This window comes from Hippocampus comes, unplaced genomic scaffold, assembly GCF_001891065.2.
Source record: "Hippocampus comes isolate QL1 unplaced genomic scaffold, H_comes_QL1_v1.1 scaffold343, whole genome shotgun sequence".
Lineage (NCBI taxonomy): Eukaryota > Metazoa > Chordata > Actinopteri > Syngnathiformes > Syngnathidae > Hippocampus > Hippocampus comes.
Window position 1 is genome coordinate 248,508 of NW_017805280.1, and position 27,961 is coordinate 276,468.

The 27,961-nt window shown below is 44.3% G+C and overlaps 4 protein-coding genes and 1 long non-coding RNA gene across 8 annotated transcripts; 4 read left to right on the plus strand and 1 right to left on the minus strand.

Annotated features, from left to right (window-relative positions):
• The first annotated feature begins 283 nt into the window (after window positions 1-283).
• On the plus strand, window positions 284-6,821 carry ccdc134 (coiled-coil domain containing 134). 2 transcript variants are annotated; one of them, XM_019870967.1, is made up of 8 exons: window positions 284-491; window positions 1,066-1,217; window positions 2,750-2,878; window positions 3,203-3,324; window positions 4,665-4,749; window positions 5,089-5,270; window positions 5,695-5,766; window positions 6,071-6,821. In XM_019870967.1, the coding sequence occupies exons 3-8, from the start codon at window positions 2,782-2,784 to the stop codon at window positions 6,194-6,196; spliced, it is 684 nt and encodes a 227-aa protein (XP_019726526.1). In that variant the 5' UTR covers window positions 284-491; window positions 1,066-1,217; window positions 2,750-2,781; the 3' UTR covers window positions 6,197-6,821. The 2 variants fall into 2 exon arrangements, with proteins under 2 accessions (XP_019726526.1, XP_019726525.1); XM_019870966.1 differs by lacking the exons at window positions 284-491; window positions 1,066-1,217 and adding an exon at window positions 2,298-2,385.
• On the minus strand, window positions 2,885-6,064 carry LOC109516436 (uncharacterized). Its single transcript, XR_002168335.1, has 3 exons — window positions 5,970-6,064; window positions 3,109-3,210; window positions 2,885-2,970 (listed from the first exon to the last, which is right to left on the minus strand). It is a non-coding gene; the product is annotated as an uncharacterized LOC109516436 (long non-coding RNA).
• Window positions 6,822-7,188: 367 nt separating the features above from the next.
• LOC109516433 (GTPase IMAP family member 4-like) lies at window positions 7,189-26,101 on the plus strand. Of its 3 annotated transcripts, XM_019870964.1 has the most exons (5): window positions 7,189-7,303; window positions 8,348-8,418; window positions 8,563-10,210; window positions 16,460-16,464; window positions 26,089-26,101. In XM_019870964.1, exons 2-3 carry the CDS (start codon window positions 8,407-8,409, stop codon window positions 10,171-10,173), a joined length of 1,623 nt encoding a protein of 540 aa, XP_019726523.1. In that variant the 5' UTR covers window positions 7,189-7,303; window positions 8,348-8,406; the 3' UTR covers window positions 10,174-10,210; window positions 16,460-16,464; window positions 26,089-26,101. The 3 variants fall into 3 exon arrangements, with proteins under 3 accessions (XP_019726523.1, XP_019726522.1, XP_019726524.1); XM_019870965.1 differs by lacking the exons at window positions 16,460-16,464; window positions 26,089-26,101 and adding an exon at window positions 8,114-8,211 and having other exon boundaries at window positions 7,212-7,303; window positions 8,563-10,408; XM_019870963.1 differs by lacking the exons at window positions 16,460-16,464; window positions 26,089-26,101 and having other exon boundaries at window positions 8,563-10,408.
• Window positions 11,152-23,777, plus strand: srebf2 (sterol regulatory element binding transcription factor 2). The gene is made up of 20 exons (XM_019870962.1): window positions 11,152-11,451; window positions 14,237-14,589; window positions 15,272-15,425; window positions 15,565-15,707; window positions 15,828-15,947; window positions 16,205-16,459; window positions 16,551-16,665; window positions 16,738-16,889; window positions 17,126-17,324; window positions 17,437-17,612; window positions 18,192-18,441; window positions 19,475-19,644; window positions 19,720-19,891; window positions 20,004-20,121; window positions 20,222-20,328; window positions 20,761-20,893; window positions 21,203-21,374; window positions 22,021-22,197; window positions 22,350-22,461; window positions 22,729-23,777. Exons 1-20 carry the CDS (start codon window positions 11,364-11,366, stop codon window positions 22,929-22,931), a joined length of 3,369 nt encoding a protein of 1,122 aa, XP_019726521.1. The 5' UTR covers window positions 11,152-11,363; the 3' UTR covers window positions 22,932-23,777.
• nol12 (nucleolar protein 12) lies at window positions 24,873-27,397 on the plus strand. The gene is made up of 6 exons (XM_019870968.1): window positions 24,873-25,057; window positions 25,441-25,546; window positions 25,627-25,675; window positions 25,835-25,980; window positions 26,070-26,164; window positions 26,693-27,397. The coding sequence occupies exons 1-6, from the start codon at window positions 24,948-24,950 to the stop codon at window positions 26,892-26,894; spliced, it is 708 nt and encodes a 235-aa protein (XP_019726527.1). The 5' UTR covers window positions 24,873-24,947; the 3' UTR covers window positions 26,895-27,397.
• The last annotated feature ends 564 nt before the right edge of the window (window positions 27,398-27,961 follow it).

A 27,961-nucleotide genomic window follows, 5' to 3' on the forward strand; every position in this document is an offset into this window, starting at 1 on the left:
CTGTAACTATAATAAACTTGACAGCTGTTAAAATATTTGTGCTTTTATAAATTAGTATGGTCCACGCTGTTTCATCATTGGTACAGTATATGCTATCACATTACAACCAAAAGACCTCTCATAAAAACTCATCAGCTTTTATCTTGCTCGTTTTTTTTTTTATTCCCAAATACTCAACGGAAGCGGCGGTGCCGAATCGGAACGTACCCCATGCGGTGTCACCCTCTAACCATTCCGGAAGGAAACCATCGCCTTAGCCGGCTGGCTGTTTGCTGTCATTCGTCGGAGGGAAGCCTGTGCGATCGTGGCACCAGCGGAGTGGAGCAGCAGCGAGCGCAGTCCGCATATGTAAAAGAGCCACCGCAATCCAACGTGTCTGTTTTATCACCTGAGGATCTTCGTAGGTCAAGTGTCCTGTCGAGCACTTCGGCTTGCTGAAATAAAAGATTAGTACGGGGAGAGATTTAAAAAGGACCTCTGATTCTAACGCGGTGAGTGATGAGCGAGTTTCATTTATTGGTCTGATCTTCTCTGTTGGCTCAGAAGTGACGATGTCCTTTGTAAAATATCAAAAATACCCGATTCCGAAAATACGTGTGACACATTAATAGCTTGAACTAAGTCAACAAACTGGTAAGTGGATGTCAGAATTATTTTATTTACACACGACGACCCATATAATCGCCTGTGAATGAATGGGGAGAGGATGTAACTGCAGTCATGTGTCATTCTTCCAAGATGAAACTTGATTATAGGAGCCTTCAAAGAACCTTTGGGGGATTCCGCAACACTCGTCCAGCTGTCTGATCAACATTGGCGCCTGTCCCACGATGTGCTTTTCACACCTCCAGGCTCAGATATGTCTTTTAAATAGATGTGGGGCATTTGGCTGCTCCAAGCTGCCTCCCACACTTAATTATTTTTATAGTTTTAAACCGGTGGGTCTACAGCAGTAGCAAAGTGACATCGCATGTTTGGATCCTGGATGCATGTTTTCACGTCACAAGGATTTCAACGGCAATATGAAAACAAGTTTAGCTTCTTCTTTGTCTTTTATTATTTCAGTAACTTCCCGAATTCCATTTAGAAGACATTTCACCTTAGCCTCTGCACCACAGGAGGTTGTAATCGACTGGCAAGACTTGAGCACACTCCACTGGCCTTGGAGCTAAACACACCGAATTGGAGCAGCAGCAGCTGAAGCAAAATCCAACCAGGTGAGAAGAGAATCCAGGGTGGATAGAAATTGAACACCCTGTTAAAAAAAAAAAACTCTCTCTCTCTCTCTCTTTCTTCTCTCTCTTCAATTCAGATGAAAATCTGTTCCTTGCAGAAGTGATCAAAATTAGTCAGAATGTGAAGCATAGGTTTTATAACACCACATATTTACACTTGGGTATTCATCTGGGTTCTGGCTGGGCAACTCAAAAACTTTCACTTCAGTCCTTTTTTGTTGTTATTGATTTCTGTGTATATTCTGGTTTGTCATACTGAATGGTTGCATTCTTCGACCTCAGCTTTCGAGCAGAGTGAGAGATTTTGTCCAGGTTTGAAAATTCCCTCGACATGGATTGAAGCCCCAATGCCACCAATATTGACAATAGCAAAGTCGCTGAAACAACTCGTCTCATCATTATTTTTTTTCATTGTTTTCCATTTCTGCTAATGTTATACAATTATGCGGGCCCTATATTTCATGATAAATATTTCATTTGTATAATTAGTATTCGAATAGTGCACTTATATGGGGAAATGCGGGTCCATTTTAAACTCCTTTGTTTGCTGGGTCTTCTCTGTATTCTCCACACATAAAAAGTAATCAAATGATGCTCTTTTTTTTTTTTTTTTTTTAAAGGAGAGTGTGTTTTTGTACGAACTGACGACCAGGCATTCATGTTTTGTCACCATTTTACCTTTGCGACAATGTTCCGGCGCTCTTGTCCAGCCTGTGACTTCTCCGCGATCTTGCACTCGAACTACATTCTTTGAACTTCTTATTTCCACTGTTCCTCAGCAAAGAAAATTTACTGTGATCCTCTTCTCAAAGTGCTACTCTCTGCTCTGCCTGGTCACCTTCATCTAACCTTCTCATAGCGCATTGATTGCCCTTGCTAAATTATTCATCTGTCATATGAATTATCGTCCGGCCTCTTCCTCTCCAACGTATACCGATCATTCGTTTTTCTGCCCTTCTATTCTCTTCCTTCATAAAATCTTAATTTGTTGAGGCTCTGTTTGTCATTATTTATCTTCTTTCCCTCCCTTCCAAAAAAGCCTCCGCACGAGGGAAAGTGGCAGCCGGACATCAAAATCGACTACTGTGAATGCCAAGACAATTGGACTGGAGGAGAGGGAGGGAGAGAGAAAGAGAGAGAGGCAGAGCCGGTAGGAGGGAAAGAGGGTGTTACTGTGCTTCAAAATTCTCTCTGGAGATTAAACGAGTGCCAGAATCAGATGTCTTCAATTAAGAGGGACATAAGGAGCCCACTTTGTAACGCTGACTACCCTCTGGTGTTCCATTCTGACCATTTTCCACAAGTACCAACGCAGAAAAATGGTCACACAAACACATTGATTTGAACAAGGCTGTTTTATCAACGATCCCCGGGAGGTGATTGTTTTCTTTCTGACTCTTTATGATTGAGCTGCATTACGCAAAAACTTCATCGGTTTCCACTTTTGAGGGGAGGTTTTTAGGTTATTTTCCATTTGGATTTCATCCATTTTCTGCTTTTGCCTCTCCGTGCAGTTGATTGGCACCCCGCCGACCTCTTCCTGACCATGTGGGGTGTATGTGTGACGGTTCTGACGCTAGCCTCTCTCAGCTCAGGAGACACTGACACACACAGGCCAAGACACGACTCGAACCTGCAGATCTGTATCCTTCTGCTACGGCTGTGTGTGTGTGTGTGTGTGTGCCTGCTTTCTCATGATAGCAAGAGTACTCACACTCTTACTTAAGGAAACATTCTAAATATTTTGTGTAACAGAAGACAAGATCCAATTTAACTATGTCGGTGAAAGAAAGAGTGGAAATGTAAGACCCAAAAGATGTACTTGGTTCAAAAGAAAAAAAAAAAAAAGAATACTTTAGTGTAGTACAAGTACCTGAAAATGTGACAGAAGTATGGTAAGAACGAATTTTTCCGTAGTTATGTTCGACCACTGTGTGTGTTTCCGCCTCCTGACCTTCTCTCACCAGATAAGCGTCTGTTTGAAACAAAGAGAAGAGATCAACTCAACGCGCTGAAGAATCTGGTCGAGCTGAATGACATTAACCAGCAATATAAGATCATCGACATCATGCTCAAAGGCCTCTTCAAGGTAATGTGTGACATTCACACAATGTTGGACACTGCACAGGCATTCGCGTCAGTCAACCCTTGAAAAATCGCTGACTTTTTACCAGACAGCTTTCGCGCACAAATCAAGCTGTTCCCTTCTATCTTAATTGTATATTTTCTCTCCATCTGGAGAGCGAGGTTACCCCTTCAGCAATTCAATTTACTGCTCCTCCTTGTGAGATGCGTTGGGGATGCAAAGGTTGTCTTTGCACCAGTCCACGTTTGTTTTCTTCCTTCTCTCTATCCTCAGACTCATTGTTGTTCTTGATGCGTCGCCCAACTGCCGTGTCATCCTCCCTAAGGGCGTTGACGTTGTCTCTGCATTTTATGTGCAATATTGCAAACGGACAAATCTGGTCATTTTGAAGGGGGGAAAAATGATTTGACTCTCAAACTGGGTCACCATCTGCAGCCGGTGACGGACCACCATTTTTTGAGAACAGCCCACCTCCGTCAACTGGTGGGCTCAATCCCTCAGCATGTGCCCGGGATATTGTCAGGGTCTGCATTCAGCTTTGCGGGGGGCAAATTCTCAACCGAATCAAACACATGCTCGACCACTCGGACACGCGGCCTCTTATGCGCGAACCGCTCATCCCGACTGCTTTCCTCCTCGCGCAGACTGAGTGGCAGCGGAGAATCAAAACGCTGCTAATCCAACCAATTGTATTCATCAGCAGGTTCTCGAGCGCTTGAGAGAATCTGAATTCCTCTGCTTGTGCGCTCCATCCAGTCTCGCTGTGACTAAGAGCGACGCTGTATCGTCATTTGCCCGCCAGTGTTGGATATCCTGCCTGGCATCTCTTGTGTGTCTCCCCCAAGGACTAGTCAACCTCCAGCTAAAATGCATCGTCAGCAGATCTTGACCACTTTGTCCAATCACCTGCCACAGACACGAAATACAACCGCACGTCATCCCTTTATGAGTCTCAGAAATGCCTTTTAGGCATAATGCGGAGTTTTGACATGACGTTTGTAAAGACAGAAAGTCACTGCCCTTACTTAGCTTGATTTGTCATTTTGCACGTGTGCCAATGTCTGCGCCTTATCTCTCGTGTGCACTATTGTGGATGCATCACTGGCCCGGCATAAACGCACATTTCACTCAGCAGGACTGTCGCAGCAAAAATGTCAGAAAGCTACATCAGCAAGATGATCCAAAACAACTCATCGTGGATAAATCTTGCAGTTGATGCATGCAGGAGGGTTGAAACAAGCCACTGAACATTTTTTTTCCGGAACCACCGGTGTTTTTGTTACATTTTCAAAGACCGTGGTTTTCAAACGTGTCCTGTGATGTAATGTGATTTTCTTCCTAAGGTTTTGGAAGACTCCAAAGAAATCCTGGTCTCAGCCAACATGCAGCCCGATGACCCATTCCCTCTGGATGATAAAATCAAAGAAGGTCTGACTCCCTTTTTATTATTTTTTATGGTTTACCTTTTAACTTTCAAGCAGCAGCTCCGCGGTATGTTTCAAACGCACCAACTTGACAGGTTTGATTCGAACAAAATTAGCATTTCTCTTTCTTCTAAAAGCAATGCCTCTGCCCGTTTTGCCTTCTTTTCCTCCGACGGCGAGCGGCTGCCAACAGCCCAACTATCACCATCCGCTTTGATTTATGCAGGCCAAAGTCTGCATTTCACACGCTTTCATCCATCACTTTACTCTGAGCGTTATCTCAACACCTTGCTTTTATTCATTTCTTTTTTCTGATTAACCCTCTCGTCATTACTCTCCCCAGCTTATTCCCACATCGTGGAGAACACGGCATTTTTTGGCGACGTGGCGTTGCGCTTTCCACGCATTGTCCACCACTACTTTGACCGGAATCCCGACTGGGGTGGATTGCTGCGGTGGGGGCTTAATTTTTGTAACCAGACCGGCGTTTTCACAGGAGGAGCCCACCAACATGTCCTCACACTGGTAAGATCACCAAATTAAAGTATCTTCTCCTTTCAACTGTAAACATTAAGAAAAGAATGACGGTTTGTTCAAAATTTGACACTGTGATGTTGAGCGGTGTTTACGAAGCGTCTTGAGCTGAAGATGTAAATAAGAATTTTGGTTATTCCCTGAGCCCCAAACACCGTAAAAATAAGAAATTTTGAAAGCGAGAGTCCGGCTGTTTAATATTTCAGTTGCACGTTTTGTTCTCTCGTAAGGAACTGAATGGCAAAATTCACATCAACTTGTATGTTGTTTCTGTGAATCTTTTGCAACCTTCGGATGACACTTGTGGCCACTTCTACCTCCAATTGAAGCGATTTGCTTTATTTCTTTTATTTTAACTTGACTTTCGCCTCCATCTGTGTATCACCCCCCCCCCAACCCCCCTCCAATCATGAAGATGTCGCAGGAATTGGGAATAACAGAGAAATCTCCGGACTTCATCAACCCTTACCGGACAGAAAGAGACGATGTAAGTGAAATGTCAATCGAGTCGCTCCCATTTTGCATGATACGGTGCGTTTAGATACTAGCAATCGACTCCAGGTGCCATGTTTTGCAATTGCTGTGAATCTTTTAAAAATACAGTACAGCACACAAATATTTGGATCAAGTGACACGACTGCAACCGACACAAGCTAGAAGCCCAATTGTTTCACATAAGCAGCCACATACTACTTTCTTGTGTCACATCCAAGAGCCCGCTGACGGATGTCTTGTACTTTACTGTTGTACACTGCATCTTATCCGAGCCGTCTCGGGTCTCGTGGCCTCAGGTGCTTCACACTGCGGAGGCCTTCCAGAAGATCCTGAGGGAGGAAGAGAAGAGGAGGAGGAAGGAGGAGAAGAGGAAAGAAATCCGAAAAGGCCCTCGCATATCTCGCTCCCGCAGCGAGCTATAGCAGCACACCTCAGCGGGGGCTTAGAAGAGGAAGAGAAAGGATGGAGGGAACAAGCGGTTTCCCTTGTAGACTCTTTATGACAGAGTGGGAAACAAAAGCCATTATCACTTTGTCATCACAAAGGACGAACATCGTGGAAGATTAAATGCGACATCACATGATGTAAAAAAAAAAACAAACAAACATGGAATTGGGGTGTGAATTGCTGTACACAGACAGTGATTCATCATTCGAAGATAAAAAAAATGTTGTGTTCCAGGCAAATGTCGGAAGGTATAACTGTTATTGTTTTTTTTTGTTGTTTTTTTTAAGCATCTAAGGGTAAATTAAGGATTAAACATCTGTGTTTTAAAATTAATTTAATGTATGTGATTTACTTCAAAACTTGACTGTTTTGCAGTTTCGACATTCACCGTCTGTTTTTAAGTCCTTATGCTACAGGTTGCTAAATATAAATTAGAGATCACCTCGCTGAATATGATTGACCTGTTTCTGATTAGGCGACGCAAATGATTATGGGTTTGAAACTTGCTCAACGATGTACAGCTGTATCTCACAAACCCAAGTCCAATGACGTTGGGACGTTGTGTAAAACAAATAAAAACCGAATACAATGTTTTGTAAATCATGTTCAACCTATATTGAATTGAATACACGACAAAGACAAGATATGTCATGTTCAAACTGATAAATTTGAAGGGATTGGCAATATACTTTCTCTTTTGTTTTACAAGAATCCGTGGGGATATACTTTCACTTTTGTTTTACAAAAATCCACACGGATATACTTTCATTTTCGCATTTGGATTCGGATCGAATGTGCAAATGTTGTATTTCTAATGATGTGCTCGATGATATCCAGTGGAAGCACATTGTCGCTAAAGAATGAACAAGCCATTTTGGTGTGAAATGTTAGAAAAAAGTGATGGATAGTTACGAAGACAAATCTTGTGTGTCTGTCAACGACCGTAGGGGTGCGATCTTGTAGGCGTGGCGTGCCTTGTAGACGTTGGACACCCAAAGAAAGAATAACTGTCGACGCCAACAACGTCAACGACTAGACGACCTGCGAGCAATACGGACAGAAGTCGACTTACCAAGACCTGGGTAAAACATTTCGAAACGATTTGTTACGGTCTTAATTTTAATTGTTCGCAGTGGCTTTCGATGTGCGAATGCTAGTTGCTTGGTCCCATTTCGCTAGTTTCGCATTCACTCTCAAGACAATTCCAGCCAGAGGTCGCACGTAACGTCGATTTGTACAGTATAGGTAATTTGAAGTACGGTGTCGCTACTGCATGAATTGTACGGCGTACAGGTTTTTTTTTTTTTTGTGGTTCCGGACTATGTGCATACGAGGCACAAGAATACAATCGTCACGGTGCACCTTCCTACAGCTTTGAGTTTTGTATGTAAGGGGTGCCACTTGTTTTTCAAACAAGTATTTACTGTAACGATAATTTTAGTACTGCTTTGCTGATCGATCCAAGTATCGATATAATCCATCAAAACCAAAAAGCGAGGGTTGAATTTTTTTTTTTGTGGGGGGGGGGGCCCCCCTGGGTTCCTCACGCGTTTCCTTTTTAACACGCGTAAGTAAACGGTACAAACATGTCAGTGACAGCTGGGAGCAGTCTACATCTGAGACGAACTTGAAGTTAAATGCCAAGTTTACTACCTGCCAGCAGAGTGCGCAATTTTTCTTTCCGGGTGCGTTCTGATCAGCTCTGCGAGACCAGTGGAAAGGAAACCAAAACAACGCTAACTTCCATCACCGCAAAAGCGGAGAGCTCGCAACAGATAAGGCTTCTGATAAGACGCAGCGCGGTCACGCAGAAATCTCTGTCGTCTAGATGAGTCGAAAGCGCCAATGAGTGCCCAAAACATTTCCAAATGTTGTCTTTGCTTTTTGGGCAGGTGACGTCTCGGGTGACGGCCGAAAATTGACAGACGGACCTTCCGCCGGTGTTGACTGCCCGCCACTGTCTGTATTTGTTGCTGCTCTACGACTTAAAGTATGAGTTGTTTCAATTTTTAGAATGCTGTACATCCATGTTAATTTATGGTTACCCTTCTACCAGTTTGATTGAGCGTTTTTGGTCTTTAGCACTATTAATTCCTGTTTGTTTTTTTTTTGTGTGAATTTTACAGTCAACTTCAACTTGGAGTGATCAACAAACAGCTTGGAGCAAGTACGCTTTGACCCTTACATGGAGAACTATGTAAGCAAGAGTGTCTTTCATTTGTCAGTACATTGTACTGCTGCTTCAAATGATGTGACTGAAAAATAAACGTATTTGAAGTAACTGCATGCATTGATCAGGTTTTATTCACAAATGTAATGAGTTTCAACACGTTTTGTGCAGCTTTCCCCATCACTGAGTGGAGAGGAGCACGAACCAGTTGATATGGAGGATGTTTTGGGGATCGCGGGGCTTGAAGAAGACCTCAGGTTGGTTCTTATCGGAAATACGGGATCTGGCAAGAGCGCATCTGGAAACACCATCTTGGGCCGAAGACAGTTCCTGTCAAAGCTCAGTGCCAGCTCAGTGACCCGGAAATGTCAGTGTGGGAGCACTGAGCTTGCAGAGGGTCATGACCAGAAGAGACTGAGGCGACTTACGGTGGTTGACATGCCGGGTTTCGGGGACACTCACCTCACCGAGGAGGAGATTTATATAGAAATGGCTAAGTGTCTGACTTTCTGTGCTCCTGGGCCGCACGCTTTTCTCTTGGTGGTGGCGATTGGTCGTTATACACAGCATGAGGACCAGGCTATTATCAATCTGGCCAAAATATTTGGAGATGATGCCGTAAAATACCATACAGTGGTTCTTTTTACCAGGGGGGATGAACTTGAAGGCATGGAGTTCGACGAATACCTGAAAGATTCTCCTGCTGGACTTAGGAATCTCATTGACAAGTGCGGAGGCAGATACCAAGTGTTCAACAATCAAAAAAACTCCAATAATCCGGCGCAGGTTCAAGAACTCATAAGTAAGGCGGACAGCATGGTGAAGCAGAGTAAAAGCAGGTATTTTAGCAACGCTATGTTCGAAGAGGCCGAGGCCGCTATGAGGGAAGAACAGAGAAGGAGAATGTTGGAGAAGAGTTACGAAGAGCAATCGGAATTGGAGCCTGACGAAAAAGAAAGTAAACGTGTTTCACAGTGGCCTCGGAAGAGGAAGTTGCAGGGAGAAAATGAGAAAAGCAAGCGCAGGGGAAGCAGCGGAGCTTCGGAGAAAATGAGGGAAGCGGCCGCTGTCTCTCCACAGGTGCTGGAGAGGTTGAAGCGCGTGGTGTCTTCTGGCGTCATCGGGCTGGCAGTTGGAGTTGCCTTTGGCATCGCTGTCCCCTTGACAGCTGCCCTCTCCGCATCTCTGGTGGGTAAGGCCGTCGGCCTGGTTGCAATTCAACTCACCGGAGCGTCTGCAGCTGGAGCCGCCGGTGTCGGGAAGGCAGTGGGCGCCGTAGTTGCGGCGGCCTCAGGAAAGACCGCTCTGGCTCTGGGGGCAACTGCTGGGGGACTTGTTGGTGGTGCGATAGGAGTCGTCGCTGGTTCGGAGGCGGAGAGTTTGAAAGAGGGAGCATCCGACACTCTTGAACAGGTTAGTTCTGTCGGAGTTTTTGCTCTTGGGGCTTCCATAGGTGTGGGGGCTTCCTTGGGGACAGGGGCGGCCGTGAGTGCTGCTCTTGGGGCGCAAGGTGCGGCCAGTGCGTCTTTAGCTTCGGTGGCAGGGCAAAACGCCCCCGCCCCAGTTGGAGCTTTAGCTGCGGAAACGGGGGCAGCAGTCGTTCAGGACACTGTGGCAGCTGCGCCTGTTGCAGCAGCAAGACATCCTGTCCTAGATACACTCACTTCAGTCGGAAAAGCTGTGGCAGTGGTAACCTTACCTGCTAGCGCTGCCGTGAAAATCATCAAATGTAAAACCAAAGACTCAGAAAAAACTACTTATAAGTTCTCTTGGAAAAAATGAACATGAACAGTGTGCCTCTGACTATCTCTTGACTATTGTTTTGTTTGAGATTGAAAAGCAATTGAACAAAATCGAAATAAAACAAATTGTTTCATTTGTAAAGAAACTGATGAGATTCCAGTGATTTTTTTTTTTTAGGTATTTCCTATATACTGTATTGTTAATGTGCACAGTGCCTCCTTTTTGTGATCAACCATGTAATGCCAAATGACAAATAAATGCACTTTTAAAGACATCTGGTCATCTAGTTTTCTTTCTATACCAGACTTTTTTTTTTAAATCTGTGTCATTTCATCTTCGAGCATTCATTGTTTTTTTGTTAAAATGTGCTCAGGTGGTGGGGACGTCATAGACATAATGTAAGTTATGTGATTTGGTTTATTTCACCTGATAACGGACATTGTTTTTAAATCCTTTGCGTCAACTTCCGCTGAAATAAGTAAAGACTTTTTTTTTTATTATTATTTTTTGTCTCTTGGAAAAATGTCCCTTGTTTCAAATCGTACAGCTGTACGAAAACACATTCCGTAATAAACGTTTGACTGTTTAACAATTCACCCAAAAAGAGGGGATCAAGCTCAGTCCGAACATGTCTTAATTGATCAAGAAATAATGTTGGCATTGTTTAGGTTGTTGGTTAGAATGACGAAACGCATTTAGCCATTATGTAATCGGTAGGCGGAAGACGGTGATGATTTCAATTACCATGTGTCCCGCATCTATTTTTAATTTAATTTCTATTTAAGAACCAGTATTATCAATGTATTACATTTGGCGGGTGCGGTTCACTTCTCGTTACAGGCGGGTGCGTTAGGGGCGGGGTTTATTCAAATGAGACAGGAGCTTCTGATAGATGACGTACTATCAGGCCACGAAGAATGTGGTTTTCCAATTGGTCGATCGCGGCTGGTCTGCTGACAACAACACATCCGTTTGGACCAATCCAAGCGCGTTTTAGACCACGGCGTCTGTTTGTGAATGACGTAACTACGGTAAAACAATATGGCGTCTTCGGCCGACATCATTATTTGTAAATGAGTACAGCCGGATAGACCGCTGCCTCTTTTGAGGCGCTGGTGTCCGACTTCAACTTTTGAGCACAACAAATAAATATTAGGGGCCTGCGTGTGTGTTGGCTTCTGTTTGGATTCAACTCGAGCCGAGAGCTGTGTCGGTGACGGCGGTCAAGGATGGACTGTGGAGAGTACATGTCTCCAATGGAGAACGTGGACCCGACTTTGGAATTAGGAGATGGCTTAACACAGGGGGACATCGATGGTGAGTTGTAAAGTCACTGACAACCGTGTTTCGTCTTTATTAATTTCGCTTTAGTTGGTCGGTTTCAGCTCAGTCTGGGAAGCATGGGATATGCGAGTCATAGCACAGCGGAAGAGGCTGAGCGTGTCTAATTTATTGAAGTCGGGAGTAATTAGTGAGAAAATCAGATTGATCTCTCCCGTAGTTGAAAGCAAGGTTGCTCGGGAGCTCTCGTTTAGTATTCGGTATGTTTTCATTCTAATTACTTAAGTGCATTAAAAAGTCTCGTGGGAATGGTGCTTCTATATACGATTGTTTCAGTGCTGCTGTATTTGCAGTGATGCAAATTCATAAAACAAGATGCTCGCAGAGCTTCACCATGGTATAACACTCCCGAACACCGAAATGGATTACAGCGCACTCCCGTTCAACATGGGAGACATGGGAGACTATTTTATAACATCACTTTGTGGAAAAGAAAACTCCGACTTGTATGATTTGCAAATAAGATTTGTCACTTTGAATTACAAAGTCAACCGTAACATGAATAAAATGAACACAAAACATGTTATATTTAAATGTTCAAATGCAAAAACGGCACAGACGAATCAACTGAAGTTAGTGTAGCTGTTAGAGTAATTCAAAAACTTTCGACCACAGCTACTGCACTGGAGGTGTGCAACTCTAAACTCAGACGTGCATGTGTCCTGTAAAGGCTTATTGAAAACAATTGCTTGAAAATCCACAATTTCGCGAATGATGAAATGTGCAATAGCGAGGAAACCATAACAACGCACTTCAACTTATTGTTTTAATGCTGTGTTGTGCAATAGCTCTTCTGTGCAAGTTGTTCATGTACCAGATAGCCAAGTCCGAGACCACAACCATCTACTTCTGCCAAATTATTATGTCATAGCGGAATTTACATAGTGCGAAACAGAGTTATAATGGACAATGATGATTAATGAATGAAGGAATTTATTTTGAACGTGTAGCACTTTGCGATTTGCTGCGTGGACAGCCTCGTAGAAAGTGTTTGTTAACCATGAAGTCTTTGGGATGTCATTTTCTTATTTGAAAGACCAGTTCTCCGGGGAACCACCCCACCACCAACATACCCTTAACAATGGAGCATACAATGTTCAAAATCATATTCTTGTTTTTTTCCTTAAAGATCAGTTGACTCTAGTTTCGTTTAATCATGTCCACATACTTTTGCACTTGTCCCCGTACATCTAGGACATTCCCTCCCACCTTCTAATTACTCTCTTTGGAACTGTAGTTACAAAATCTTTTTTTTTTCTTTTCATCGAGAAGCCCACAAAATTAATTCTCATTGTTTGGGGCATCCGAGGGCTCCGAGCTGCCTTGTTCTGTCTGTCCGGCCAACAATGTGCCCCCCCCCCCCCCCGACCCCATTGAATTTGTCAGCATAAATGCATTCATCTGTGATACATGACAAAATGAGCCTGAGCTTTCGTAGAAGTCGAATAATTAGTGGCAAGCACTGGATTGTTGGTAGTTGCGCAATTATATCCGCGTGTCATTTCATCAGTTTCCCAATCGTAAACACTTCACTGAGCTTTCAGCTGGAGGCCTCAAAACCTTTGAAAATAATACTAGATACTTTCTTCATGAAGATCTATAGGTATTTTAAAACCAGTTAAATAATGACGGTATTCAGCTTCATATGAATAAATGTAGTCGTCGGGCGTGTGCCGAGTAATGTCACGTCACCGGCAAAATGTGGCTGACTGCTTTCATTCTTTCCGCCCAAAGCCGCACAAGGATAATAGTTGCGTTAGAAGTAAGGCTGTTCAATAGGGCCCCTGAGTCATATTCTGAAAAATTTGTCACCATTTAGCCTACGGATGTTGTACATCTACTTATATAGTTACAGTGTTAAAGTTTAAGTAAAAAAACAAAAACATTTAAGATGAAACCATTTTTGGGAATTTTTTTTTTAAAGAAAATTGAGAACCGAATAAGATTTTTAAAAAATACTGGGAGTCAAAATTTGGGTCAATATGTCATTCATCAGCAACAATAGCAGACTGATTTTCTCTGCTAAAGAAATATGCAACTGTGCAAATAAAGTGTGAGACCACGAAATACTACACCCACTTGTACTGATCTAAACGTTATTGTGCCTTAGGACAAACCCAGTTCCAATGAAGTTGGGCCGTTGTGTTAAAATATATGCCACAAAATATATCGAGGAATGATAACATCGCGAGATACTACCCAGCCAGATTTAGATGCCATTTGATTAAAATGACACCCAGAAAAAAAGGGGGCAAATTCCCAGCTTCAATCAGCAATTAAGTTTCATCAGTGCCACAAACTTAACGTCTAAATTCCAGTTTTACAGTTGGTCTTCTCTGTCTGGGCCATCGGCACCTCATTTTTCAAGGCCAAGAGCAGAAGCAATGTCTGTGTGTGCTTCAAGGCCAGTCTGCGACATTCGCTGCTATTTCTTGTCTTATCTTTGTGCCATAAAAACAGCTTTGACACTTCGGCCGTATCGACAAGGACACCTTCCTTTTCACTTTTACTCAAGGACATACCGAGTCATCACCGGTGTTACTGTTATAGTGGGCACAGTATTTGTAAAGACACACATGAGAAAATTGTTAGTACCTATAAATCATTACTTTAAATAAACAAACTACACAAAAGACATTGGTCAATGATATAACTTGATCTTTAATTTGGGCCATGTCTTATGCTGCTGCACATACTCTGCTGTACATATACTACAGTATAGATGTCATGGCTTGTCTTGATACTCTCCGTATTTCCTCAGAGTTGTTTCAGCTCGTCAACCCGGTGGGGGACTTCCTCGACTTGTTTGCGGAGCAGATGAGCTCCGCCGACACTCTGAGCACTGCCACTCGACCGGCCAATCAAAACAGTGGACCCGCCCAACCGGCAACCCCAGTTGCTTACAACGGCTCCAGTGTTGGCCTTTCTGCCCCGCAGACATTGTCCCCCAGGTCCGGGTCCCTCCCCCCGGCTCTCTCTCCTGCTCAGAGCCCCTCCGCGACCACAGCATCCGCAGTACCGCAGCAGGTGACCCGCAGCCCCCCGCCCCTTCAGCCGCGGCCTCAGGTGGTCCAACCCATCCAGCCCCACCTCATGGCCCAGCCCACCATTCAGGTTGGAAACATTTCCTACATCACAACGCTTACACCCATGCCGAGTGAAGAATAGCTCGTTCCCTGCTGTCACGTACCATGTCACCATGTCGTTGCAGTGTGATGACAGCCGAGATAAGATGTAATATGAACTTTTTTTTTTTTTATCATCAGTGAACTACTTGATTGATACATGCCTTAAACAGATTAAAGCAGGTGACAGATGAAATGATGACGTGGCTCGGACCCAATTGCATGAGGCTCGTTCTAACATTTGTTTAGTTCTTCTCAAGTTATAACGATAGCTATCAAGATAAACACACACACACACACACACACACACACACACACACACACACACACACACACACACACACACACACACACACACACACACACACACACACAAAGGCCACAGTGATAAAACATTGCACTCGTGGTTTATATGGACGTCTAACTGATTTATAGTTTGTGAGATGAGTTTTTTTGGCCTTTGATTTATGAAGACAAAGTCATCAGTCGCCTGTCATGCAAACTGCTCATACGAGTCTGTCATCATTTTCCCAAGTAAAATAAACGTGGGCGCCACACTGTCCCTACCTTAAAACGTAACGTGATGCTATCACACACACACACACACATGCATCTTCATATCTCATTTGTCAGTGTTGATGGAACTTGTTTTCTTTTTTGTTTTGATGCAGATGCAGACCCGGCGAGTCCCAGTTCACACTTTGGTTCCAACACCCATCCAGACGCCGGCGGCCCAAACTGTAATGATTGCCTCCAGTGGTGGGCAGTCCCATTTTATCCAAAACCCAGTCATCTGTCACCAAAGCCCTACACCTGGTTACCCAGGTGACAAAGACTCGCTAACCTCAATCTTCACTTTTCACACTTGCATCAGGATGTCTTTGAAATGTTCTTGTTCATTTAGTCCAAATCTCGCTCTTCATGGAGTACTGGTTCTCATTTGTCATTTCTCATCTTCTTCCAGTACTTCAGCCACAGATGCAAAGTCTGATGACATCGCCCCAACTGCATCCAGTGACCATTCACCAGCACCTTCTGACAACTGGTCAGGCCATTCTTTCTACAGCGCCTACTACAGTCCATGCTGTGCCACAGCAGGTGCAGCAGGTAGCCAAAGCATTAATTGGCTATGTTGCGAGTTTAATATCTCAAGTCCTTATTGATGATTGAGACATATCAGTTCTGCAAGCTCTTTTTTTTTAATGGTGTACGGGTGCTTTTCACCAGGTTTTGGTTCAGCAGCCTCAGATTTTGAAGACAGATTCCCTGGTTCTGTCCACCATGCAAAACCCAGCAGGGATCACAACATTGACCACGCCCCTCCCGAACACAACACTGCAAGTTCCGGTACTCAGCCAGCAATACACTCCAACTATTCATTGTCACTGTTATTAATACAGGGGATCCTTCGTGTAGGACAGCCAGAATTTGTACTGAAGTCGGAATGTGACATAGTTACGATCATGAATTAATCACTAACCTATGTAAAGTCAGAAATCAAAATCCAGTAGTTCATTAGTTGTGTGGTAGACCAAGAACCGTCGATCATGAATCCAAGAATTGTCAGCGTTTGCAATGCCACTAGTAATGACTGTTGTCTGTAGACACTGATGGGTGGCAACCTCCTGACTCCTGTTCTGGGAGGCGGAGAAAAGCTGACAATCAAACAACTGCAGCCAGGCTCCTCCCACTGCGCAAACGGCTCCATATCAAGCATAGAGACGAGCCCTATGACTGGAGGGGTGGTGAAGGAGGGTGAGAGGAGGACCACCCACAACATCATTGAAAAGCGGTACCGGTCATCCATCAATGACAAGATTGTGGAGCTGAGAGACTTGGTCGTAGGCAATGACGTCAAGGTCAGGTTTACCTTTTGAAGGTAAGCGTGATGGGATTTTCATGTGATTTTTGACAATTTTTTTCCCCCCTCCTCTACATTTTTGCCCTCAGATGCATAAGTCGGGTGTGTTGAGTAAAGCAATCGACTACATAAAGTACCTGAAGCAGGCCAACCACAAACTTCGACAGGAAAATCTGTCTCTTAAAATGGCAAACCAGAAGAACAGTAAGTGTGCTTGCTTGCACAGATGGCCGCCTGTAGCAAATTCCGTTGATTTAATAGCTTTGTTTATCACAGAGTCGGTGACACTGTCTGAGGATATGGAACCGAAAGAGGAAATTGCAATGATGTCCCCTCCAGCCTCTGATTTGGGCTCAGTCTCCCCTCACCAGTTCTCTCCCTACGGTGTGGATTCTGAGCCCAGCAGCCCCTTAATCGATAACGATCAGGTAATGTACATGTTGTTTTATTTCAAGTCCGAACCTTGGCATGCCACACTGCTCGGGGGCAGTGCTCATTTTGCCCACACCACAGGGGCTTGTACATACCGGAATGTTGCCCATTGCACTTTACTTAAAACAGTATTGTAAATTCAAATTAGAGCAAAACAGTTTGGGGCCGATATTACACACAATGGTTTACTGTCTCAAACCACATTTCGGGATGATGTCATTCTTTCTTTCAGATGAAGTGTGAGCCAGACTCTCCTTCCTCTGTCGGAGTGATGGACGGCTCTCGCTTGCTTCTCTGCGCTCTGACCTTCTTCTGTCTCTCCCTGAATCCACTGCCCTCTCTGTTGGGTTCCGAGAGCTCAGAAAGTCTCTCTCCCGGGCACGGGCCCTCTAGAACTCTTGTCTGGTTCCCGAGCCCCACCCAAGATTTTGGTGAGAAAGCAAGCTTTTGTGATGCTGTTTGGAACTGATGTCCATTTGAATTCCCAGAAGTGCTTCTGCGACTCTGATTACCTGTGTGCCCTTTCTTCTTTCTGAATCTTAGCGACTTGGCTGCGTTGTCTGTTGCCATGGGTGATGGCTTGGCTGCTGAGTGGTTTGGGAGCAGTTTGGGGTTGTGTGCGGGTGCTCTACCTCTGGGAACCCGTCACGCCGCTTCACTCCCCCAAGTCGGTGTCTTTCTGGAGACACCGAAAGCAAGCTGATGTTCACCTTAAGAGAGTAAGTGCGATAAAATTGTCGGTCAGGCATACAGTTAACATGCGCGTCGCAAATTGTGGCTTCTGCATTTAAAACGTCTCGAGCCCATTGCCTTTTTTTGTCACACTGGAACCAGGACATTTGGTTGGGTGCCTTGCTTGAGGAGAACAAAGACTGAACAAACACTCTGCCTACTTTGCAAATTGGAGGAGGCTCAGATATGCTACCTTGCCATATCTGGCGCAGATTTTCTCTAAATATATCCACACTGCTGCTATAATGGCAACACTCACCCCCGTCATTGCTATTTATATAGTTGCACATTCGTTTGTAGGGGAGTAAAACCATTGATTGTCCTCCATCAGTCTGTTATTGTCTCTTGTAAAAGAGGGGCCTGTTTTTGATTGACTACTTTAAAAGCATTCAAACAGTCCGCTTCAATGGGTAACTTTATCAAAGGCCGTTCACTATCTTGCTTCTTTTTATGGGTTCATTCTCCTTGTCATTTGCAACATCATACACTTTGCAGGGAAGGAAACACTGGAAAAACGGGATTCGCTGTTCTCCAAACGCCTTTCCTCTGTTGTCCGTCTCTCACAGGGAGATTATCCTGCGGCATTGACCAGTTTAAAGACCTCCTTGTCCATCTTGACCAGAGCGTTGCCTTCCACCAAACTGGACCTCGTCTGCTCGTTATCCTGGAACCTGATTCGGTATTTTTTGCATCGCCCAACCCCTCTCGGATGGCTCGTTCACCAAATCAGAGGCAAACATGAGGGGGATGAGGCGAGGACAAGCGCCAAGGATGCTGCTCTGGTATACCATCGTCTGAGCCAGCTGCAACTCACTGGTTAGTAGGAATGGTCATTCATCAAAATTGTGAAATAACCTTAACGACGATCTCAACAAAAATATACGATCGATTGTGGACTAATTGTTTTCATCAAGTTGTCATACTGATGTCAGACCGCAGAAAATAGACGATCTGAGTGACACTCAGGGCAAGAGTTGAAAACAACAGAAAAAATGGGGAGACGCGGGCCCGTTAGCAAACCTTGTTACTTTGGAATTCTAGTCTCTTCTAGTTTTTACTTTTTGTTTCTGTTGTTGCATTCCGTTTCAGTTTGTACACTCGTCTGTGTTGCAAGCAAACTGGTTTGACCTGAATTACAATTTGTATCCTCGGTTTCATTGAAAAAAATCAACTGCAGTGGTACCATGATATTTTTTATTTAAATCAAAACATGCAGTAATGATGTGATTAAATAAAAGTCAAGAATTTTTGCCCACTTTTTCTAACGTGTGTTCCTTGGGCACTTGACGAAGGTATAATACGTATGTAGAGACGCAAGAAGAGTTTCACAACTGACTCAGCAGCAGTCATGTTAGTTTTTCGTCTAGAATAAAGAATATATGCCTGTGAGTTTTGTTAGATTGTCTGTCTACATGTGTTGCTCTGCCGTTTGTATTGCCCATTGCTGAAGGGCTTAAAACACAACATGGATTTGTTTTGCATTGCCGTTCAGTATTCGGCTAAACGGGCTGTCGTAAGGAAACCTATGTGATTGTTTTAAACTCACATTGTGTCATTTTCTTTGTTGAGTTCGACGGTACACTTCGAATGCGAGTGGCGATAAACAGCTCGAAGCCCCTTTTTGAACACCGAGTGTTGTGAAGCGAGTTGAGTTCACTGCCGCCATACAGCGCTTATTTCGCAAATTTCTGCTTGCAAGTTAAAGCAGGAAAAAAAAAACATCCAAAGAATGGCGCTTAGCTTGGAAAACTTTCTAAGTTGGGAAATGATATCTCAAGTCACCACTGTGTAGAGGAGGCTGCCGCTGCACTTTGGTCAACTTTGTTTTGTGATTTGATTCTTTTTGTAGGAAAGCTGCCCCAGCGAAGCAGCTGGTGGGCGCTGTCGCTGTCTCTGAGCGCTGTCAACCTCAGTGAAAGCGCTCAAGGAAAGATGGCCCCCGCTCAACTCGCCGAGATCTACGTCACCGCGGCCGCAGCCATGCGCACCGTACTGGGTCTCCATATCGCCTGTCTGCCCGTGTGTATCTCGTGTCCGTCATCTATTTTTGAAATTGTGTCCATTTCAAGTGACGCAAAGTCCCTTCTTCCGCAGGGTTACTTACTGAGTTGTGCAGAGCGCATCGCAAATCAATGCGAAGCAAAGCACATTCCTGACTCCCTGCGCTGGCTCTTCACCCCGCTGGGCAGGCACTTCTTTCTAAGCTGCGATTGGTCATTGAATTCGGAGAGCAGCGATGGGGTGTTCACATCGCAGAGAGACCCGGGTACCCATTTGGAAAGCGTCATCAAGCATTTGATGTTCAGCGTTTGTCAAAGGCGAAACCTGCTGCCATACTCGACGCTGACTTTGTGTGACTGTGAATGTTTCCCTTCCAGCGGACCCCGTTGCCCAGTTGCACCGCTGTTTCTGCAGAAAGTTGCTTGAGAGAGCCGTTCACACGCTCATACAGCCTCAAAGTGACTCTGAAGCGGGCAAACATAAAACCGGCTCTGGGTATGACGGGGTGGGGGCCCCTGCAGCGTCGATTTACCAGAGGCTGAATCAATGACTGACATTATTCTTCAGCTATGTACTTGTTGCTTCCTTCTTCCAGGGACTTTTCCAGTGCTCTGGAGTTCCTGCAGCAGTTGAATAAGTGCACAGAGGACTCTCCGTCAGCTCCTCCCTTCTCAACTCCTCCCAGTCACGTCACCACACCCGGTACAGTCTGCACGGCATAGCGCAAAGCCAACACTTCCTTGTTGGGGATATTTAGAATTGAACTTCCTTCACGGAATTCTTGAACGTTGGAGTGGCAAAGAAAGAATCAATATGAATTGATTTTCATCTTGGACCCGCAGTACACTTATAGAGCTAATAATTGGACACGTTTTCTCCTGAAATAAAAAGACATGCAATCAATATGATGCATTCCTCCCCCGCCATTTAGTTCATGCTTGTTAGATGCTGAGTCAAACCATAACGTCTATTGGAAATAATGGCAAAAGTGCACAAGACATCTTCAAACGTGATCAATTTATCTCAGAAACCGTAAGACGCAATCAGAGAAAAAAAATGACGTGCTGTGTTGTTTTCGAAGCCTTCCTTTAAAGTCGTCCTAAACGGAGCTTTTCCTCCCCTTTTCTCTGGCAGTGAGAGATTCAGTGAGTCGGTGGTGGGCTTCGGTGCTAAAAGCTGCCGTCTATTGGCTTCAGGGTGATGATGTCACCGTCAGGTCTCTGTTGGTCGAAGCAGAGCGAATGCCGAGAACTCGACACACTCTTGAGTAAGTGCCATGGGTTGTGAAGTCATCAAGTGTTTGAGGGTGTGTTCACGGTCCATTCATGTACTACTTCTTTTGTTTCAACTTCAATCGACCATGTCATGGGGCTCTCCATGTCAACAAACCTCAATTCTTTACATTCTGTTTAATTATGTTAACGCTACATATGTTTTCTAGGGTACATTGATCCACAGGGCGAATTTGTTTAAGTGTTAAAGTGACAAACATTTTGTGCGTGCATGCGTGCGTATGTTTTCAAATACTGTTCACTGGCCCCGTTTTTAACTGTCTTATCTCCCCTGTCGGTTTCAGCCACCCTCTGCCCAAAGCTGTGCAGTCCCTCTGCAAGTCGGTTCAGATGAGTCTGTCACCTCTAAAGGGAGAAGGAACCGCAGCCTGCCTGTCCCGTTGCGACCAAGCCAGCAGCTACCTGCGCTCCAGCATCTCCGTGCCTCTTGGCCAGCCTGGCGACTACTTAAACAAGGTGAAGAGCAGATAAATATTTGCTCCAAGGCATTTCGTTTGGAGTTTTTGTTGGTGTTTGTGGTTAGCGATGCTTAACTGTATATGGTGGGGCTTGGTGGACGTTGCGGTGAGATGGCAGGAGGTGGCTGTGGTGCATTGTAGTTGCATTGCATGATCTTCGAGCCAAGTGCAATGCATCTGCAGTGAATGACAGAGGCTTCCCAGGTCTGCACGCCGCTCTGACACCAACCACATTGGTGGGGCACGTTAGTGACTTATCTCCTGCTGTGTGCAGGAAATGATCTAATTTTACTTAATTGGTGCAAATAATGCATATTTGTTCAGCTATTTATGCAACCGATGTATAGTGACAGGCAGGATAATTTTCCACGAGATGGAGGGAGGTACAATTAACCTGTGTAGCTGCATTTCATATAACAGAATAAGCAATCGATAATTACATGAAAATAGCTCAATCCGAACTTGGTCCGGGAAAAAATTGTGAGCTCAAAGTACAAAGAACGTCCTATGCTATGGCTCGAACCAGTGTTGCGACAGCTACCTTCAAAAAGGAACAACTTTTGATTTTAAAAGTATCAGACATTAGATTAGACGTGTCCTATCGTAGTAGTTTTCTGCTCATCTTTTTTCCTTTATCATCTAAGGCGATGGAGCTCTTGGTATGTGACCTTCTACTGACCTTGAGGACCAGTTTATGGCAACGAGGAAGCAGCACTAATGGGGAACCTGGCCCAGCATCTGCATCTCAGTTGGCCGGTTTTCAAAGTGACCTCAGTGTGCTCAGAAGACTCACGCAGTGCTCCAGACAGACCCAGCATAAGGTGAAGTGTCAAATAACCCGATGAATCCCAATAATGATAATAAGGAGAAAAATCGTCCCCGTCGCCAAGTTTCACGAGCTTCTACCGCTCCGACTGTGTTTGCACTCGGTGACTGTCGTTGAGCCACGGCTGCTGCGTCTCTTTTGGTGTAGGTGTTCCTCCACGAGACCACAGTGAGGCTGATGGCCGGAGCTAGTCCCACACGGACGCACCAGCTGCTGGATCACAACCTGCGACGCCGGACGCACGGCCTCCACGCTGCAGGTGAAGAACACGCCACGGTTGCTTTGGCACATTGTACACGCGACGGAATTGCCATGCCCTTCTCTTGTCTTTGCCTCATCACTCTGTAGTCTGCTACATTGCCCCCATTGAAATGATGGTCATGTGATCGATGTGAATAGATTAGAACGTCGTCTTTAAATGTTCAACCAAAACCAGACAGCACAAACACGTTACTCACACGTGTATATATTTTGGACTCAACTTTTCTCTGCCGCTCTCTACTTTTCCTCCCCGTGTTCTCGTCAGAGGGTGAGCGGGAGCGGGCTCATGCCATTCTGCTGGCCTGCGGCCACCTGCCCATGCCCCTGTTAACCCCGGCCGGGCATCGCGCCCATCTGCTGGCCGAGGCCAAACGCACGCTGGAGCGGGTGGGAGATCGTCGATCCCTGCAAGATTGTCAGCAGATCCTGTTGCGCCTGAGCGCCGGCACGACCGTCGTAGCATCCTGAACGCTCGCACACACACAAACCCGAAGGCTACCGTTGATTGAACTCATCAATTTATAGCATATAAATGACAAGCGCCAATTTTGTACGCCCAATACATTTTCAAGCCCGTTTCGGCATCTCTCCCGATGCTGAGCTTTTGAACAATCTCGCCACCTTTTGGTCATTCACAGTACAAAGTTGGCTCACTGGCACATCACGTGTTGGTGGAGGTGGGGGGGCTTCCAAAGACAAGGGGAACAGTTTATAAATAACTGTTCAAATTCATGCCATCGCAGAGGTGCATCATTTAGCTGTTTAATGCCAAGCTTCACAATAATCAGCACTTCTTAACATCTCAATCGCTCGGCCAGCTCCGTTTCCAAGGGCTGTAAAATACATACTCATGAAAATCAGACCGGTTTACTTTCAACTATTAAAGAGTGTCGCTTCTTATCTACCTCATTCACAGTACATTATACTGTGGGGGAAATCAGAATACCCAAGCGCCAGGTCGCTTATTCTCAATTGGAAGTCAGAATGTGCAGCTTTCAGTCATAATTCTGCTGCTAATTAATCGAGTTTGATACAAACGCTTCCTGACACAGACAACACATCTTGTAGAACATGTAAAAATGATTGCATATTTACAGTTTGTACTTTGGTTGTAAATCCAAATAGAACAACTATTAAAAATAGATTGAATAGTAAGCGTTTGCGTAATTGTTCCAAGAAAACCCACGTTGTAGATCACATCACAGGCAATTGTTCCTCGTCAGGTCGATCTGATGGCTGGACCACCTGAACAGTTTGAGCTGTCTTGCCCCAATTGTCAAAATATTTTCCTGAGTTTTAAAAAATATTTCCGTTGTACGTGGAAAAAAAAAGGCAACCCTTAGTTTCATCATTGAAGAATTTTAAAAAAATGTAAAAACAAGGTGTTTGTGCAGTGATACGGTTGAAATTTTTTATTTTCTTAGACCTGTCTACATTTGTTAATCCTTCAAGCAAAACATGCTTAATTTTTAAGCAAAAATATTTTATGTGTCATTACATTTAAAATGGAAATTTTAAAAAAAAGTTTGCTTTTTAATTTGTAATTTTTTTCCGCACAGGGCACTTCTGTCATTCCAGCTTCACATTTAAAATGGAAATTAAAAAAAAAAGTTTGCTTTTTAATTTGTAATTTTTTCCGCACAGGGCACTTCTGTCATTCCAGCTTTTGTGTCTTATTTAATGATGTACATTTATGATTAATGCTTTGCTGGAGGGGAGGAAAGTCAGCCTATTTGTGTGTGTTATTTTTGAACGTAAAGATTTGGTGTTGTAGCTCAGCGTTGCCTTCTGTACACATCGCAAATTATTCATTTTAGAATAGGGGAACAAACAAATTATGCTTGTAGGAACTTGCAGAACATTTTCTTAAAGGTCAAAACTGGCAGACAATTCTTTTTCTTAGCTGCACAAAGAACAAATCAATGCTCATTTTGCCAGAGGTAGGCTGGGTTTATTACTGTTGTTCCATTTTTCATTGTTACATCATTTTTTTGTTTGTTTTTCCTTCCCCATTATGCTTTTTATTTTCCAAATTTTATTCTTGTCCATTGTTTTGATGTTGGTGGTTTTTTATAATAAAACAAAATGTTATGGTGTTTAGAGTTTGTTTGATTGCCCCTTACTCTGTGTCGTCTATGTACAACACTACAGTATTGCATAAACACTGAACAGCTCGTGTATTCAGAAGTTGAGAGAAGGTCACCTGAAAAGGTTACAGTCCATTTTTGGTAAACCTGATAGTTCATCCGAAAGCCGTATTGTCTTAACGTTTATTTTTGTAGCGTATATCTTTGTTCTTTGTGTATGTATATATTGTGTATTCGATTTTTTTAACGCATGTACTGTATTGATAGTCGCAGGACCGAATCTCACTATTCATGTTTTGAGTCGGACGTGATTAGCGAGCACGCAGTTAAACACTGAAAGCCCGGAAGTTATCAGACAGCCGACTCCCGTGCACATGGTAAATACGAACACAGAGCAATGAAAAACAGAAAAAAGCCCAATAATGTACCCAATAAGGCCAAATTCAAGCCTGGATCTAAGAAGAGGGAAAATAAATGCGTCCTAATGTTTGACGACGAAGAGAGAGAGTAAGTACCGAATTATTCTTTTATGTTGCTACAGCTACAGCTGTTAAAGCGCTAACAGTATAAATAAATGTATTGGCTCAGTTAATGGCTAGTGAGCGCATCACTAGCCGCTAGTGATGCGGTCAACTAGTAGCGCTAGTAGCGGTATTCGTTGTTGTTTCGCATGTATGTTTGAATTGGGTCTATAATTTAGTACATGTTTATGAACGGCGTTTTATATCATTATTATGATTATTATTTGAAACCTATAAACATCTCTGAGTATGATGCAATTTGATTGTACACTGTAAACTGCAATCACCAAACAAAGAGCATTATTAGGCTATATATTGGATTTCTAAAGGCGGATGTGTGTGTGATGTGTTGATACATCTTCCTGTCAGGGACTATCTCACTGGTTTCCATAAACGGAAAGTGGAAAGGAGGAAAGCAGCTGTGGTAGAAATACGCAAGAAGATCAAGGAAGAACAGAACAGAGTCAGAGAAGAGGTCGGTGCCAAGCAAAGGAGCAGATTGTCGAAAACTATTTTCGACTCAGACAGCACCGTGTTGCTTTGACTGTATTTCAGAGGCATAAGGAATACGTGAAAATGCTGAAGGAGCGACAAGAAGCGCTTGGTGAGTCAGAAGGCTCAAAGCAGACATGCATTTTATTTTCATAATTTGAAAGAGTTCCCAGGAGGGGGAATTTAAGACTGACAGATAACAGATACAGTGGTACCTTGGCGTGCGAGTTGAATTTATTGACTTGTAACTTGATGTTTATGTCCCGTACAGAGGAAAGTGAAGATGATCTGGAGGATGTGATCACCAATACAACAGAATCTGTTCAATTTGACCATCCAAATCACACGGTCACAGTGACGACCATCAGCGATCTGGACCTAACCGCCAATCACCTGCTCGAACGAGTAGCAAATAAGGTGAACATGCTAACTTGTGTACTTAAAAGAAAACAACCGCATCGAGGTAGCATCGACCTGCCATTCATTGTTTTTTGTTTTGTTTTTAGACCAACGGGGAACCTAAAGAAAATGAAAATGGGGAGGAAGAGGAGAAACCAAAGACAATGCCAAAAAAAGCTGGCAATCCAATCTTGAACAAAAAGTAAGCTTCTCCTCACGCTAGCTGAAACTAATGAAAATCGATCATTGTAATGTTGTGCCTGTGGGGTTCCACTAGAGGGAGCTCACCTACCACAGGTTGAGAATCACTGTCTGGGAAATTATGTTACTGAATGAACACCATATAGTTGGTTATAAAAATAAAAAAAAAATCCGTCAATACTTTCCTGTTTATTGGAAAAACAGGATTCGATCTGTTTCTTCTTCAGTAGTTGCCTCAGGTCCTTCCTGTGCACTGCTGTTGATATAGCGCTTCCATAGTGGCACAATGCTCCAATCGCAGTTACAATACGTCGCTACTCCAGAGGGATGTCAATCGCTCAACCAGCACAGCTGGAGCTGTACGCTGTGTTGCGCGATAGCAATCGGTCCGGCTGGGGGCGGCACAAAATTAGCTGGAAGTGGCCGCCGCGCAATTTTGAACGCAGGGAAAAACCCTGGTGTGTGACATAACAGCCGACATGGGAAGCCGGTTCATTTTTTGTCCATCTTTCCCCCGTACTATTATCAGGATCCGCTCGCTGACTGCCTCGCTCGGTGTCTACACCAGCAAGGGGAAGAGGAAAGGGAAGCAGGACGGCCGAGGAGGACGAGGCCGGCAGACAGATAAGAAGGCGGACAAGAGAGTCAGTGAGAGCAAAATCAGCGCCAAGAAGACCAGCAAGTGGCAGAGGCGACGCATGACGGGGAAGAAGCAGGGGCAGCAAGAATGAATGCTCATCTTTTTTCGGACTGGTGACACCTTGGTTGAAGTGCTTAACAGATCTTCCTCCCGCTTTTAAGACGGTGGTTTGGCTAATCATGTTAGACACTGACCACTGGCTGAATTTAATGAGAAGCAATTGTAAGAGCCGCGTCCACATGCAGTACTTCGTTTTGAGAAGCAGCATTGCCGCAAAGGTATGACAATAACAACACCTTTGTGATTGCAGTTGTAGTTTGCTAAATTGCACTGCGTCATACCGAGAGCTGCCCTTTGTCACGTTTGGACCTCGGTTCATTCATAAAAAGTTACCAAGTCAGATTTGCAAAAGGCTGTTCTTGTGTGCTTTATTGTGGCCGTGCACGTGTGCCTAATGTTGTGGCTGGTCCTGTATTTCCACACGTCCTGCGATGTAAACGCTTGGTATTCTTTGACCGTGTCATTTTTATACACTCACTGTATTAGTTTGATGAAAGCTTAATCGCCTCATTAAATCCCAAGATTGTCACACTTGTTTGTTTCCGTGCCACTGTTTACAACGAGAGTCGTGTTTACCGAGCTCAACCTCTTTCACTTCGGGACACAACATTAGCCTGCCAAATGTATGTTCAGCCCCCCTCCTCTCTCGTGTTTATTTATTTACACTAACCTGAGCCTGCGTGTGCTGGCTGACACCAGCAGGAGCTTTCAAAAGCCATGATATTTAATACAAGGAGGCTTTGCAGGGCACCAGCTCCGGGGGTCGTCCCCAGAGCCTTAACCCGGTTCGTGGAGAGCCGCGGTGCTCGTCTAGCGATGCTTCTGTTTCACTCATTGTGTACTCAGCCAATAGGAGGGATGTGCAGTTGGGGACTATTGAGACCACCAGGGTGAGCCAGGTGCCCGTTGGCGGGTCAACGGGCAGTTCTGCTGAGGCAACAAGACGCTTTCCCAGTCAGGTGAGGTTCATCATTTTCTAGGAAACGCTATTAAAAATGTTTGCTGATGCTTATTTCTGTCTTGTAGCGTTTCATTGGCCGTGCACAGGCCTCGTTGCTCCCCGGTGGCAGTGCTACTTTGAGAGCACTTTTGGCTGGA